Consider the following 14,197-nt stretch of genomic DNA (forward strand, 5'->3'; position numbering starts at 1 on the left):
CTGCCTAACGCGGCACTTTCTGCTGTCTCTCCACGCACCTGTCGTCCTCCTCGGGCCTTCATCCTACTTTGCTTTGTCTTTAGTTATATTGAAAAATCAATCCCACTTCTGACACCAGTGTGACCAGAGGGTCGGTACCTCCTTGATACCTTGTCAGGACTGACACTACCATGTCCCAGGTGACACGGAAGGTGAGACGGCATATAGGAAAGGTCATGCGAGCGGTTACATGCACAGGTTATCGGATTCGGGATGGAGACGAGAGGTGAGAAGAGGAAGCAAACTGGAAGTGACTTACTCTATTACAAGGTTATCAGCTCAAATAATTAATTTAATGTGAAAGAAAAGAATACATGGTCGACTGATCAAGAGAGAGAGTTTACATGACATTACAGGTTGTAATAAATACCTGGTGCACTGGGTACGGGTTTTCCAAATTGTTGTGGAGTCACTGGGTGAGGTCCGGGATTGTCTCTAGAAATGTCTGTGTTGCCTTGAACAGAGGTTAAAGTCTATCTGAAGTTGAAGTACGTGGATTCTTTGAAAGTGTTCCTGGAGAAGCACCAAATTTTTGGGGAGGAATGGGAGGTAACAGGCAACCACAATAAACCTTCTTGGGTGGCACTAGGGGATACTCTCCCAGATTCTCAACATCCCCAGTTCCACGAGTTCTTTCTTTTATATTTCTAAGACATGTCCCTATTCACCAATAGGGAATTTTTTGTTTTAGTTCCTCATGACACATTCTGAGTTCCCTGGGAAGGGAAATGACTCCGGGGGGAAAGAAATTCACTCATCCTCCAGTAATAAAAAAAAAAAAGGTTTTTTTCTGAGATTTAAGTAAATAAAAAAAACAAGATGAAAAATGAATTTTTCTTTCAAACATTTCATCGAATCCTATCTCTCACAATCAGTATATTAAGGGGGTTAATATATAAAAGTTTTGGTTGTTAAAGGTCGAAGGGATGAAGAGAGAAAAATAAGTCAATTGTCGTGTCTCGAGTAAGCTTAATGACGATTTCACTCATTAGTATTTACAATTTTTTATAAAACCAATCCCTACCCTCAAAATTAAGCTTTTTGCCATTTCATAGTTAATATTGTATTATTATTATTTTGAAATTAAATTTTATAACAGATGGTGACACACAATTTTAGTTTTCATTGGAAAGTTACACCACTTGCTGCAGGATTATTTTTTAAATGTTAGAAAATCTTTATTCTAAGGTAATAACGATATATGTTTAAAAATATAAATTAGAAAACATCCAACATTATGAGGAACATGAAACAATAACAAATTAAGTAAATTTGTCAAGTAAAAATGTATTAAACTGAGAAATGATGTTTACTACATGTATTATATGTAGAGTCAATAATGATAAAGGTATTTATATAAACTATTTTTATTCCTATACATTAATTCAATACATAGGCCTACTTTTAATTTTATAAATGTCATTTCTATAAACTTGCATAAGTTCAAAAAAGTATTGACTGTTACAAACAGTAGTAGTTAGATTATGGCGTAGCGGCAATATTAATTTGTTTCTTCCAAGGAATATGAACGGAATCGACGATACTAAGAATAATGGGTAATACAATTAAACCGTTAAACACTGAGAATATCATAACTAAAACAATTACCTTAAAAAATACAATAAACAAATAAGACGGTCCGAAAAAACAAACTATTCCTCCGATGAGAGTGGACAAACATCCTTGAATAATCGGATATCCAATTGTTTGGAAAGAGGTTTTAATTTTCTTAGTGGAATCTTTTTCCTTACAATTCTTGTAAGCATGAGCTATATGCACCGAATAATCAACACAAAATCCCGCACTCATAATTAAAAACGTCACAGAAATAAGATTTAAATCCACATTCCACGCACTTCCATAACCCAAAGATTCTACTTGAATACAAATAACCATAAATAAAACTGCAATGTTGTAATATAGGTCAGAAATAAATGCAAAGAATATAACAAATACTGACACAATAACGATTCCCATTGCTTTTAAGTAAATCGTAGGCATATTTAAATATTGATCGTAAAACACAAACCAAATGTTATAAACAAACACATCATATTTGCTGTCAGCTGCAATTTTACGTAATTGTTCGATTAAGAATTTTTCGTCACTTCCGCTTCTGACGTTGTGATATGTAAGCAAACATCTGGATGCTACAATTTGGTCGCGTTCATTATTCCACACGACATCACTTTCAAATATTCCATTGTGAAATTTTAAAAACACTTTTTTCAGTCCTTCTAGAAATCCCTGCGTTGTGTTCACATCAAAATATTTAATCAAGTAATTAATTCTAGAATCACGAATATAAGACAAATATTCTCTCAACCAACATTCTGTAAAATTGTATCCAGTCATGTAAGGAGCACTTTCGAATGTTCTTAAGATGTTTTCTATATCCATTTGAACGGTTGGGTTTGAGTAGTCAAGAGTTTCATTGAACACTACCTGTACTCTGTGAGGATATTCGGTGAAATATTGATAATATAGTTTGGTATATTTAGCAGCATATGAGTTAAATGGAAAAATATCAGTATATCCAATTCCTTGTTTTATTGAATTAATATTGTAAATTGCACCTGCTAATAGAGAAATGAATGAAAACATTACTATTATTTTGGTAACTTTGTTACTCAGAAAAGTACCCAGGTTTTCGGGAAAATTTTTTATGAACTTGAGAAATTTCAGAACGTTTTCGTTGCTGGTTGATTTTCTTTCTAAAAAAAAGGTAATTTAAATTTAAATAAATCAGATAAGAATGTTAATTTAATGCTAAATTATTAATATATTAATAATATCGTAAACGGAAGTTGGGTTTGCAATTTGTCTAATAACGTACTCAATTTTCAGAGGCCCATTTTTCGGAAGCTTGAAAACTGTGTTCTATTATTTGGACAGGAAGTCGTTTATGTTTAAGGCTACGTAGTCACCAAGTTTCATTCGAATCGGAGATCCGAACGTCTGGCCCTCTCCTTGTCAGAATTATTTAATGTATAGGTAAACGAAACGAAAAAAATCATCAGTGACAATTTCAGAATTTATCAGAAAACTCTGGTTTATTAAATGTAATTCTTGACTACGTAAAGCATACAAAGGATGGGTAAAAAAAAGCAATGGTTTTGATTACCTGTGTTCCATTCAACCTGAAAGGAGATATATTTAAAAAATTTAAAGAATAATTATAGTGTACTTGAATGTCTCTAATTAGAGACAGGCGGTGCTTACAAGAGAAAACATTTTCTTGGAAAACAGAACGATACACATTAATCATTTTAACACAGGCTGGAAAACGAAAAGTTGAATATTTTAAAGGCGATAAACTGATGATTGTTGAGAATGCTCACAAGGATAGTAAGAAACTAAAGGAAAACGTTGCGCCACCAACGATTCTTTTTTAGGAATATGATACATTGAATGAACAAGATCGGTGAAAGAACTAAATCAGTTCATATCACGTTGTACTTAGTTTGAAACAAGTTTATCATAGACAATCGGATAGGATGAGAAAAAGATGGAAGAAGGATCGAGTGGAGTTTTTTTTCTACATGAAAAATGGATATAAACTGAAATAGTTAGTTTGATTGTAATATAACTGAGACGAACGTACTATCGCAGTTGGTGCTGGATATAATAGATAGAGAAGTTGAGAGATCGAGAGAAAAAGAGGTTTGGCTCATTCAGGCATGAACCAGAGTAGTTTTATAATTTATGTTCATAAAGAAGAGTAATATGAGAAATAAGCTGAGGAAATAAGAGAGATCGGAATTAAAATGGAGATTAAAATAATATTATCAAAAAAGTTTTTCGAAGTTTGTAAAGCAAAAAAAAATCCGATTAATTTTAATCGACTGCTTACAAACTGTAAATCTGTACATCAACCCAACCTTCTTGGGGTATATTCGTAATTTGATAGATAATAATAGATTCTATTTTGCGAATAATATCAAAACAGAATTTTAAAACGCTACTGTTTAGTTATAATTTAGATAAAGAAATCATTTGTTATTAGACCTAGAATATGTTCGGAATGTTGGAAAATAGCTATTAAAAAGCAATCGTAGCATCGATGTTCTTTAATGGAAAATTTTTATTCTAACAAAGGAGTTCGTTCGCCAACGGTTTCCATTGAGCCAACTACTGTTTCCTATATATATTCTTGTATATGAAATGTCTCTTTAATCCAAAACTTGTTCGGTAGACTGCCTCCCAGCAAATGCTGCGAGGCAGTCTACCGAACAAGTTTTGGATTAAAGAGACACTTCATATACATGAACCAATAGACAGCAACCGTATTATTGCGTCTATATATATTGATGATTTGGTAACAAGATTGGATGAATTTATTGCCAAAATTTAATGGTTTATGACTAGACAATAATACATATATTAAGATTTTGTTAGGCGCTAATGACGTGGTAAAAGGTGGTTGATAGCCCGTTAGAATTACAATCGGCAATGGATGGTTTGCTAATAGATTTTATATATATGGATTTGTAAATTAATATTTAAAAACACGCAATTTATTAGATATAACAATACGTTGAACTTAATTGTTATTTCATATTACTCTCACCTATATTGTTAATGAGCACTGTGGCAAAAATAACCATAGAAGCCAAAATTAAATTCAAAATTTACGACATAAATACGCCTAAAAGAATATAAAACAAATAATATTTCTCGTTAAATTACACATTCCGAGGCCACCTCGAGCCTTAATTATAGCTTTAAAGCACTACGGGATAGAGTGACATTTCTTCATGTAATCTGTACAAAACTCGTTAGTCAGACGGCCGGATGGCCGAGCGGTCAAGGTGACAGCCTACCGCTCTGGGGGACCCGGGATCGAATCCGAACGGGTCGAATAATCCCCAGGAATTTTTCGGGGGGGTGGTCCGTTCGGATATGTCGGGCCCCGTCCCTCACCACCCGGTCGCCCCATTGTGGGCCTGGCCGAACCCATAATGAGCCTACTAAAAGAGGCCCTCTTAGTGCCCACAGGGCGGAAAGAGTTTAAAAAAAAAAAAAACGTTAGTCTGAGCTGAAAGGAGAGACATAACTTCAAAATCATCGATTCCCAGTCACTATAATTCTACATTTACGTCGACATATGGCGTCAACTACATTATTTATAAGTTAAATAAAAATTAAATTAAATTTTTACCTGACGCATCTTTTCGAATGGGATATAAAAATAGAGAGTGAAGATTATGCTTTTCTCTGTATCCGTCGATTGCCATGATCGCACCAAAGAAAAATATCTGATAAATATAGTCGAATAACACGGATATGGCGCTGTATATACTGAAGATACGAGTACTTCTATAAGGAGTTATAACTCCTAAAATGAATGCTATAAAATTGGTTAATGAGGTTATCGTTATGGAAATAGAAACGTCAGAAAAGGTTTCACTCATTCTTTCTTTGACGCTATGGTTCTTATTCGTTCGTCTCCAGGCAGCCAACAATACGAATGAATCGTCCATCCCGATACCTTTAAAAAACAAATTCCATTAAATTATCTAAAAAAATTTTAAATAATTTTAAAATTCAGTATTAAACGAATATTCAATATTCGTTCTCTATCTCTCCACCCCTCGACCTAATCATCAAAATTTAATAGCTTCGATGCCCCCTATATACAAATTACCATGCCAAATTTCGTTTCTTAATCTTTATCTCTTCTTATTATATTAAGATATTAAACGAAATAGACGTCAACACACATATTCTCACGCAAACACCCCACGAAATTTTTTCCTGTTTTCTTCACTTTTTGGGGTTCTCAAAACCTGAACTTTTGCAAAAAAGCAGATGTTCCGATTCGCTACGAACCCAACACTTTTTCTTGTTATGTACTACATGTTAGGGCCAAAGATCAAAAACAATCTCCGGGCGAAAAATCGACCACAGATTCCCAGATCCACCCACAACGCGAAATTCGACATTGTGGCTGTATGTGATAATTCAGAACGAATTTTTCGCTCAATGAACGTTTTAGATCTTTGAATCTAACAAATACATAACAACCGAGCAGGCAAAATAAGAATATATTAGAAACCCCCAAAGAACTATTTCTACTTTTCTGTCAATAGGAAATTTGAAATTGCGAAGTTCCCGCGGGAAAAATATTATTAAATATATTCTTAATACATTCCTCATCGGTAGAATTCTATTCATAATACATTCTTGGAATGTTAATTTAGAAAGAGACAATTTTGCATTTATTAAAAAGAAAATGGCTACTTACCTATGGTCAGGAAAGCTACAGCAGCGTTCGTATCAACGTACTCTACATTACAATGTAACAGTAAACCGAAGGCAGCTGCTGTTCCCAGCAAGGGACTGAAATAGGCAGCAATTCCAATCAACGGTTTACTACTTACAGCATCGAACGTTAGACAAGATACAAAAGAGAATGATATCATAATGACTCCAGAAATAAATAAGAGTGGAAGACCTAACTCGGTGTTTCTGTTCGCTTCTACATCGTTAGTTTGTCCGGCGTATGTAAAAACTTCAATATGTTGAAACTTTACATTGGATAATGTCTCCAAAACTGCGCTTTCCCATTTTAAAGTCAACTTTTCTTCTCTTGAGTTATTATCCAAGAAGTAAATCAGACGGAATGCTTTGAAATCTTGGACGTAGCCATCGTCATTTGTTAATACTCCTCCGAAATTTACAGCAGTTAATTTTACTTGAAATTGTGTTTTCTCGTAAGGATACCTTTGTAAAAAGCAAATAGAAACGTATTGTTAAAAAAAAAGTAAGTAATAATTTTTCAGTTCCATATTAATTATATTAAAGTACATTTAAGAAATAATTTTACTCATGAAAAAAGTCCTTCATTTCATTGATATAAAAATTGAAAATCTATAATTTTTATGTAGTTAAACGTTTAAGACTTAAAAAATACAGTAGAGCATCGATTATCCGACTTAATTGGGGACGGGTTGGTCGGATAACCGAAAAGTATGAAAAATTACATTATTAGTATAGTGTGTTAGGCCTGGTTTAAATACTAGCCTCCATTTCATGGTCGAGCCAGTCCTGCCAGCTAAAACATGCAAAAATTTAACAGAAATAATATTAAAGTAGCCAAGACATAACCAAATATTGTAGCGCCGCATCACTAGCGGACATTTGAATTTGCCGACTAGAACGCGGTCGGTTAACCGATAAGTCGGTTAATCGGGGTCGGATAATCGATGCTCTACTGTAATAATTATTATAATTTTATGTATTATGTTTTCATCATAAATTCGATTATCAAAATCGCTACTTTGTTTTTAATTTTGAAGTGAATATATAATAATTTCATTTGTGGTATAGCCGACTAATGCCTGCAACTTTACAATGTTTTTCATGTATTAATTAATAATTAAATATTAATTGTTTCTAAATTTTGGTGAAAGAAATAGTACGTGCATATATATGAACTGTATGTATATCATTAATAAATAAATTGAAGTAAATTCATATACTTCGCTACATTGAATTATTGAGCTTACATAGATTTTCGTTAATAGAATGAAAGAGTAATTTATAAAAAGTTAACAAAGTAAAACCGAATTTACAATTAAAAATTTAAAAAAGCAATCTTATTTTATGGAAAAATATTGGCCTAAAATCACTTGAATGTTATCTAAGCGGCTGAAGTTTTTAAAACGTCAGCTATTATGTGAAACATCTAAAATAGTAAGTTTTTAAATTTGCTTTAAAGTATTTTAGCTTTAAAACTGACAAATAGTTTCAACTTTATAACTTATTCGATTTATTATAATTTGAGTGATCTAATCTTTATTGTAATTTTTTAAACATATTAATTAATAAATAAAATCAAACGAAGGAAATTGTATGTAATCTTATTTTTCTTATTAGAAGAATCATACAGTAAACTTTAAACGTCACTCATATTTTTCTGGAACTACTTGCTAACATTCGTAAAATACTACTGCAAATCAGAAACCAATCTAACGCGAAAATAGACTTTTTATGTCCAATTACATAACATAACCCGAGTAAAGTAGAAATTTTACGTGAAAATTAATAAATTTTCATGTAACATATCTATTGATGATATTAATAATGATATAAGTAGCCAGTTAGTGATCCGAATTTTACGATGTATTATTACTTTTCTCTGTTTATTGTTATGTTTATTGATTTAAATTAATTCTTACAATGGAGGAACAAATTAGTTACATAATGTTATTAAATATACATAAAAAATAAATTATCACAAGAATTCTAAAGATTTAGAGAAGAAGGAGAAAATCTTAAATAAAGTAATTTTTGACATGTCGTCATTTTTCAAATGATTATACTTGAAATCTTCTCCTAGTACTAAACATTTTAGTTGGTTTACCACTTGACAAGATCCAAACAAATGTATTAAAAGATTCTCTTCCTCTTTACTATTGCAATAACTACAAAACTTCTCTCTTGATATATTTATCCGATAGCCCTTTAACATAATCCGAAATCTATTAAGTCTAAGTTGCATAATGAGGCTTTTCGTGGAAAAATTAGTTTCACAGTTTAAGTAGTTTTTTGTACACCAACCCTGGCGCATTTCGAACAAGTTAACTCGTTTAGCTGAAGTAGACGATATATCCTGATTCCACAGTTGGTCTGACTTAGTTTGAATTATATCATTTAAGTGAGTTCTCAACAATGAAGCTGATCGTGTTGAAAACAAAAAGGAGTAGCCCAAGCTATCAAAAATATTCTTAACTGAAGCAGGCCAACTTTTCTTATCAGGTTTGACTGCTGTTAGCAAAACATTATAAGTAATTTGGCGCAAGTCATATGAGGGTAACTCCATAACTTTTGACCAAAACAGAAGAATAGTCTTGACAAATTTCAATTCCAATGGAGGTCTTCCCAATTCAAGACGAACTGCAGAGCTTGAAGCTGAACGCTCTATTTTAAAAAGTCTCTTAAAATATTTCATCTGTACTTTTTCTAGTTTAGACAGAAACTCCAGTCCCCAGACCGGAAATAAATAAGTCATCTTAGAACCAATAAAGGCGTCAAAAAGTTTAAAGATACTATTTATAGAACTTAGCTTCATTCGTTTTTGTAGAGTAAGCATATAGCCTGTCTTATTCTGTATGTCTTTGGCTATTAAATCGAAATGATGATTATACGCACCCGACGAAGAAAAATGTATTCCTAGATACTTAAAATATGGCACAAAACTGATTTCAGTATTGTTCACAAATATCTTATCAGATTTAAGTAGTCTGCCTCCGTTGCGAAAAACCATTCCCTTCGTTTTTTGTAAGTTAACTGTAAGATCATTTCTTTTAGCATAATTAACTAGCAGAGAAAGCTTTCGTTGCAAACCCGTTTTTGAATCTGCTAGCAGAACTACATCATCAGCGTACATTAAGCAATGCAGATCAACAGATTCTCCAAGAGCAAATTCCGAAGTTTCAGAAGGTAGAAAACAGTTGTGGTAAATCGTTAATAAATAATATAAACAACAGGGGGCTTAAAGGTTCCCCCTGAGGCAACCCACTACCGGAAATGACACCTTTAGTATTTGCCAGATTGCCTCTCACATGATATCTTGTGTTACAAAATAAATTTTTTAGTAGCTTAATGAACGGAGTTGAAACTCCTAATAAATGTAACTTTTTCCATAAAATATTTAAATTGATTCTATCGAAAGCCTTTTCCAAATCCACAAATATCGAATAGATTTTACGTCTTTTTCTTGACAAAACATACTGTATTAAACCATTAAGTATAAAGACGTTGTACATACATAGTCCCTCTTCCTTTAACGAATGCTCCTTGAAACTGGGAGATAACATTAAATTCTGTTATCCATTGATTCAACCGATCTGCCAAAATTCCAGTAAACAACTTTCTAAAGGTATTTAACAACGCTATTGGACGATAGTTTTGAGGATTTAGTCTGTCTCCTTTCTTGTAAATCATTTGCAACAACACATTTTTCCAATGCTCGGGAAATTTTGATGTTTCCTTAATCTTGTTAAAAAGTTTAAGTAATTCTAAATACATTTCATCAGGTAGGTGCACAATAAATTCATTTTTTATACCATCCATACCAGGGGCTGATTTTCTTTTTAGTTTGTGAATTGAAGTTTTTAACTCAGAGAGTGAAATTGGATCATCTAAAATAGGAGAGAAATTATCATGGTCAAAATCAAGAATTGAATCAGAACTTGGGTGACAAAAGTTATATTCTAAAAAACGTTCCCAGTCGTGAAGAGGAATTTGATTATCGGATTTCTTTCTCCTGTTAAATCTATTAACAATAGACCAAAACTGTACAGAAGATCGCGCAGACTGCAACTGTCTACTAATATTTGACCAAAAGTTCTTCTTTTTAGTCTTACATAAAGAACGAAAGATTGCTCTAGAATCACAGTATTTTATTAGATCTTCATTACTACGGGACATTCGAAACCTCCTCAGCGTCTTGTTCTTCATTTTCTTCGCTGTTCTACAGTCTCTGTCAAACCAAACTGAAGACGGTAATTTTTTCGTTCCCAGGTATGTTATCATTCTACATTGTTCAGCTGATGACTTGATCAAATCCAGAATAGCAGCATAACTGTCCTCTATTTCATCACTTAAGACAATACTTACATATCTGGCCAAAACTGTTTCAGAATATAAACTGGATTTGTCTTCTTTCCAGATTAGTCCTTTTTTCTTGTCAATCAAGTTAGATTTTCTACTCTCGTCAGTATCTATCAGGATTTCAGAAATGACCAAATGATGGTCAGACATATAATCTTCAGAAATAAAAAATTTATTCAATTTCTCTACCAGACTCTCGCTCAGGATCACTAAATCAATTACTGAAGCACCCAGTTTGGAAATGTAAGTAAAGTCTGCTGGTGATTCAGAAGGATATCGACCATTTATTATGTATAAATTATAAGTTTTCACTAGTTCAATAAGTAAGTTTCCTCTTTTATTGCAAATTTTATCATTTGATAGTCGGATGTTTGAAATCGCATCCCCACGATAAATAGTGTCCATACTCAAGCCAATTCGTGCATTAAAATCACCCATTAGCAGAAGATCATAATCTGAAATATAATCAGAAATCAAATCCTCCAATTTTGCAATTAAAGTTTCAAAGATAGGAATATGAAGATATGCTAATATAACCATCATTTCTCGTAGCCCTTTATTTTTCTTCCGGTTAAATTTCACTCTAACAACCATTATATGTTGCCATGATAGCAGCAAGTTTACTTCCCCCAGGTCTTCATTTATACCTAGAAGCAACCCGCCGGAAGGTCTACCCCTTCCTAAACTTTTAGTAGCCATTACCTCAAAAACTTTTAATCTACAGTTAAGGCTTTTAAATCTCGAACACAGTGGAGCTGTAGACCAAGTCTCGGTTAATCCCAAAATATCAGTTTCAGAAATATGTTTAACAAAATCACTATTACTTAGATTAGTCAGGAGGGTACCCTGAGAATTCCATGTTGAAACTTTCAATCCAACTGTACACTTGCTCGGATCGGAGAATGAAGATTTTGAGAATTTGCCATTCGATTTTCCACTAAAAAATCAAGTTTCAATAATTCTCCTCTATCTAGGTCGTAAGTATATCTTTCATCGCCAACCTGCAAAACATCAGCCATCAGTCGAACTCTCCTGCCTTGCAGCTTATAATCGTGTAGAAAAGGCAGAAGCTTTTTCTGTCTCAGTCTTGAACGCCAACATAAATCATCAAATATTTGTATATTCTTCAATGCATCATGTGCCTTTATCTTTCTAACGTTACCAAAAATTAATTTCTTGTCTGCAAATGACTGCAATTCCACCAATACAGTATCTGATCGGTTAAATTTCACTATCTTAACTGTTGGAATTGACCTTGATTCACCTATCAATTTAGAAAACAGGTTTTGCACTTTCCTATTCAAATCGGAACTGTCATCTGTTAAACCTTTAATCAAAATATTTTTCTTTCTCATTTCATTCGACACTTTGTCTATAGAATGCAAGATCAAACTGTTTTTTCGCTGCATGTCATCTTTAAGTTTGAAAATTTCCTCTAATTTAACCTCCAACTGAGTTAATCGTTGGTCGTGTTCATTATGCAAATTAACCAACCAGTCAATCCTCGTAACAACTTCATTTAGAGTCGAAAAAAGCTTATCAAATCGGTCGTCCAAATATGAAATAATCTCCCTAGGAATGGACTTACTTGAATCTATCTTTGAAGAGAAAAAATCCTCCAGTTTCGCCGACTTCAAGGAAGGTTCGCTCGGAGAACGACGTCGCTTTACAGTAGATATCGGTGACTGGATCTGTGAATGCGGCGGAGTACGATCAACCGGACCAGGATTTAATTCAATACCACTTAATATTAACAGCAACTCAAACACCATTATCCAAAATTCGATATTTTCCATAATTTTAAAATTCCAAGTAAGCTCACAAAAAAGTTCACCAACACTCTTTGCAGCAAGCAGCGCCCCCCCCCTCTGTTTATTAAGATTATACTTTTATTGCTTGGAAACTAGCTGTGATATTACGTGAGCTCCAAATCTTTGCTTTTATTTCAGTTGGTTTTTATCATGTTCTCGAATGTTGCAATTCAAATTTCATCCACTCCTCATCAAGATAGGTACGTTCACAAAGTTTCTGACTTCTAACTCCGATGACAATAGACTTTAATGGTGTTTTAGGAGGTGGCCATCCCATCGTTTCCACCTCGAAACCCAATAAATATAACCAAATGTAGAATTTAATCATGCATGTATATAATGATGAATCCACAATAATGATGTAAGTGGCTCTACACCATCACTCCTCATCCAATTCTCGAAAATCATGACCAATAAAGTGCTTATTTTTTATTTCTTAAATATAGACCTATTAAAATTATTTACTTACTAGACTTATAAATTCTAGCTATCTTTAATATTATTTTAATTTATTTGAAATCTTTGTATCGTAATAAATGCTATATCATTCGAAATAATACCCAAACTTTTTCTTGTACAATATACAATAAAAAAACAATACCTCATAAAATTTCTTCCTTGTTTAAAATCCATCATTCTTCTCGTTAAAAAGGAAAGGTAATTGCTCGGACATCGATTCTGTTTGTTCCGAACACAGAGATCTTCATAGCGAAAGAAATTATTATTCCAAAATACGCTAATATTTCGAATAATTTTATCCAGTTTTATCAAATCAAGTATAGTGTTATCATTCAAAAGGGAATCGTTATTTTTAGATAATGCCATAACGAATACTACATTCTCAAATCTAACCATTCTGGTAAAATCAAGACTAGCAGTCGTATTCAAAGTAAAAATTGATTCGACAGAATTCCTTTCCACTTTTCCTCTTCCATTATTCGGAGTGTACAGATATTCGCCTTTCTTCACAATATGTAATTTGAAGAATCCAGATGCCAGGACAACTGTTATCAACAAGAAAGCAAAAACGTAGAACTGAGGATAACAACCGATATGATATCCAATTTGAGAAAAGCAATGCGAAAACTTGCTTCTGATGTTCTTCATTGTTATTCTATAAAAAGAATATTAAATATTAATACAGATTTTTATCAATGTGTTAAAATCTATATATTTAATAACTTCATAACTCTATTATATTATATTATTTGATGTATATAACTACAAATAACAGATTTGCCACACCCAGTGACAAATCTAACACTTTTTAAAACTCATAACCTTTGTAGTTATATACATCAAATTCTATAATATATAAAACATTAAAACGAAACCCATAAAAAGAGTTTGGTTATTTCAGCCTACCAATATGACAATGGTATGTTTATCGCGATAGTCGGACGGTACGAAATGGCACAATTTAATTGATCAATCAGACACCAATTGAAAATACGATAACTTGAAAAATTTAAGATATCATATTTTATCTTAATGTCCGCTCTAAGAAACTGTACCATTCACAACCGAATATCAAGTGGTAATCTGCCAACGAGTCGAATTTTGCGAAAAACGGACCAAATATTTAAACTCGGCATCTTCGAAAACCACTTAAAACATATTTTGTGCAGACTGGTAACTTCATATTATGTCATTTTTCCTATTCGAATGCCAGCATACCGCTGGCCATATAGAAAGAAGAGACTGTTGAGGAAAAGGGTTGAAGTAAT

The 14,197-nt window shown here is 32.9% G+C and overlaps 1 protein-coding gene across 1 annotated transcript; it reads right to left on the reverse strand.

Moving 5' to 3' along the window:
• Positions 1 to 1,390: 1,390 nt before the first annotated feature.
• Positions 1,391 to 13,595, reverse strand: LOC136972472 (patched domain-containing protein 3-like). The gene is made up of 4 exons (XM_067267067.1): positions 13,072 to 13,595; positions 6,287 to 6,765; positions 5,201 to 5,530; positions 1,391 to 2,753 (listed from the first exon to the last, which is right to left on the reverse strand). The coding sequence occupies exons 1-4, from the start codon at positions 13,575 to 13,577 to the stop codon at positions 1,522 to 1,524; spliced, it is 2,547 nt and encodes an 848-aa protein (XP_067123168.1). The 5' UTR covers positions 13,578 to 13,595; the 3' UTR covers positions 1,391 to 1,521.
• Between the last annotated feature and the right edge of the window lie 602 nt (positions 13,596 to 14,197).

This window comes from Centruroides vittatus, unplaced genomic scaffold (genome assembly GCF_030686945.1).
Source record: "Centruroides vittatus isolate TY-2023 unplaced genomic scaffold, ASM3068694v2 contig_2920, whole genome shotgun sequence".
NCBI classification, from domain to species: Eukaryota; Metazoa; Arthropoda; class Arachnida; order Scorpiones; family Buthidae; genus Centruroides; species Centruroides vittatus.

What these genes read in the sequence shown, in the direction of transcription:
- LOC136972472 (XM_067267067.1), bottom strand. Translation starts at nt 13,577, where the DNA reads ATGAAGAACATCAGAAGCAAGTTTTCGCATTGCTTTTCTCAAATTGGA. An exon ending in CAAGGAAGAAATTTTATGAG is followed by an intron (nt 6,766 to 13,071) that starts GTATTGTTTTTT and finishes CTTTTTACAAAG; the next exon opens with GTATCCTTACGAGAAAACAC. An exon ending in TGTAGCTTTCCTGACCATAG is followed by an intron (nt 5,531 to 6,286) that starts GTAAGTAGCCAT and finishes TGTTTTTTAAAG; the next exon opens with GTATCGGGATGGACGATTCA.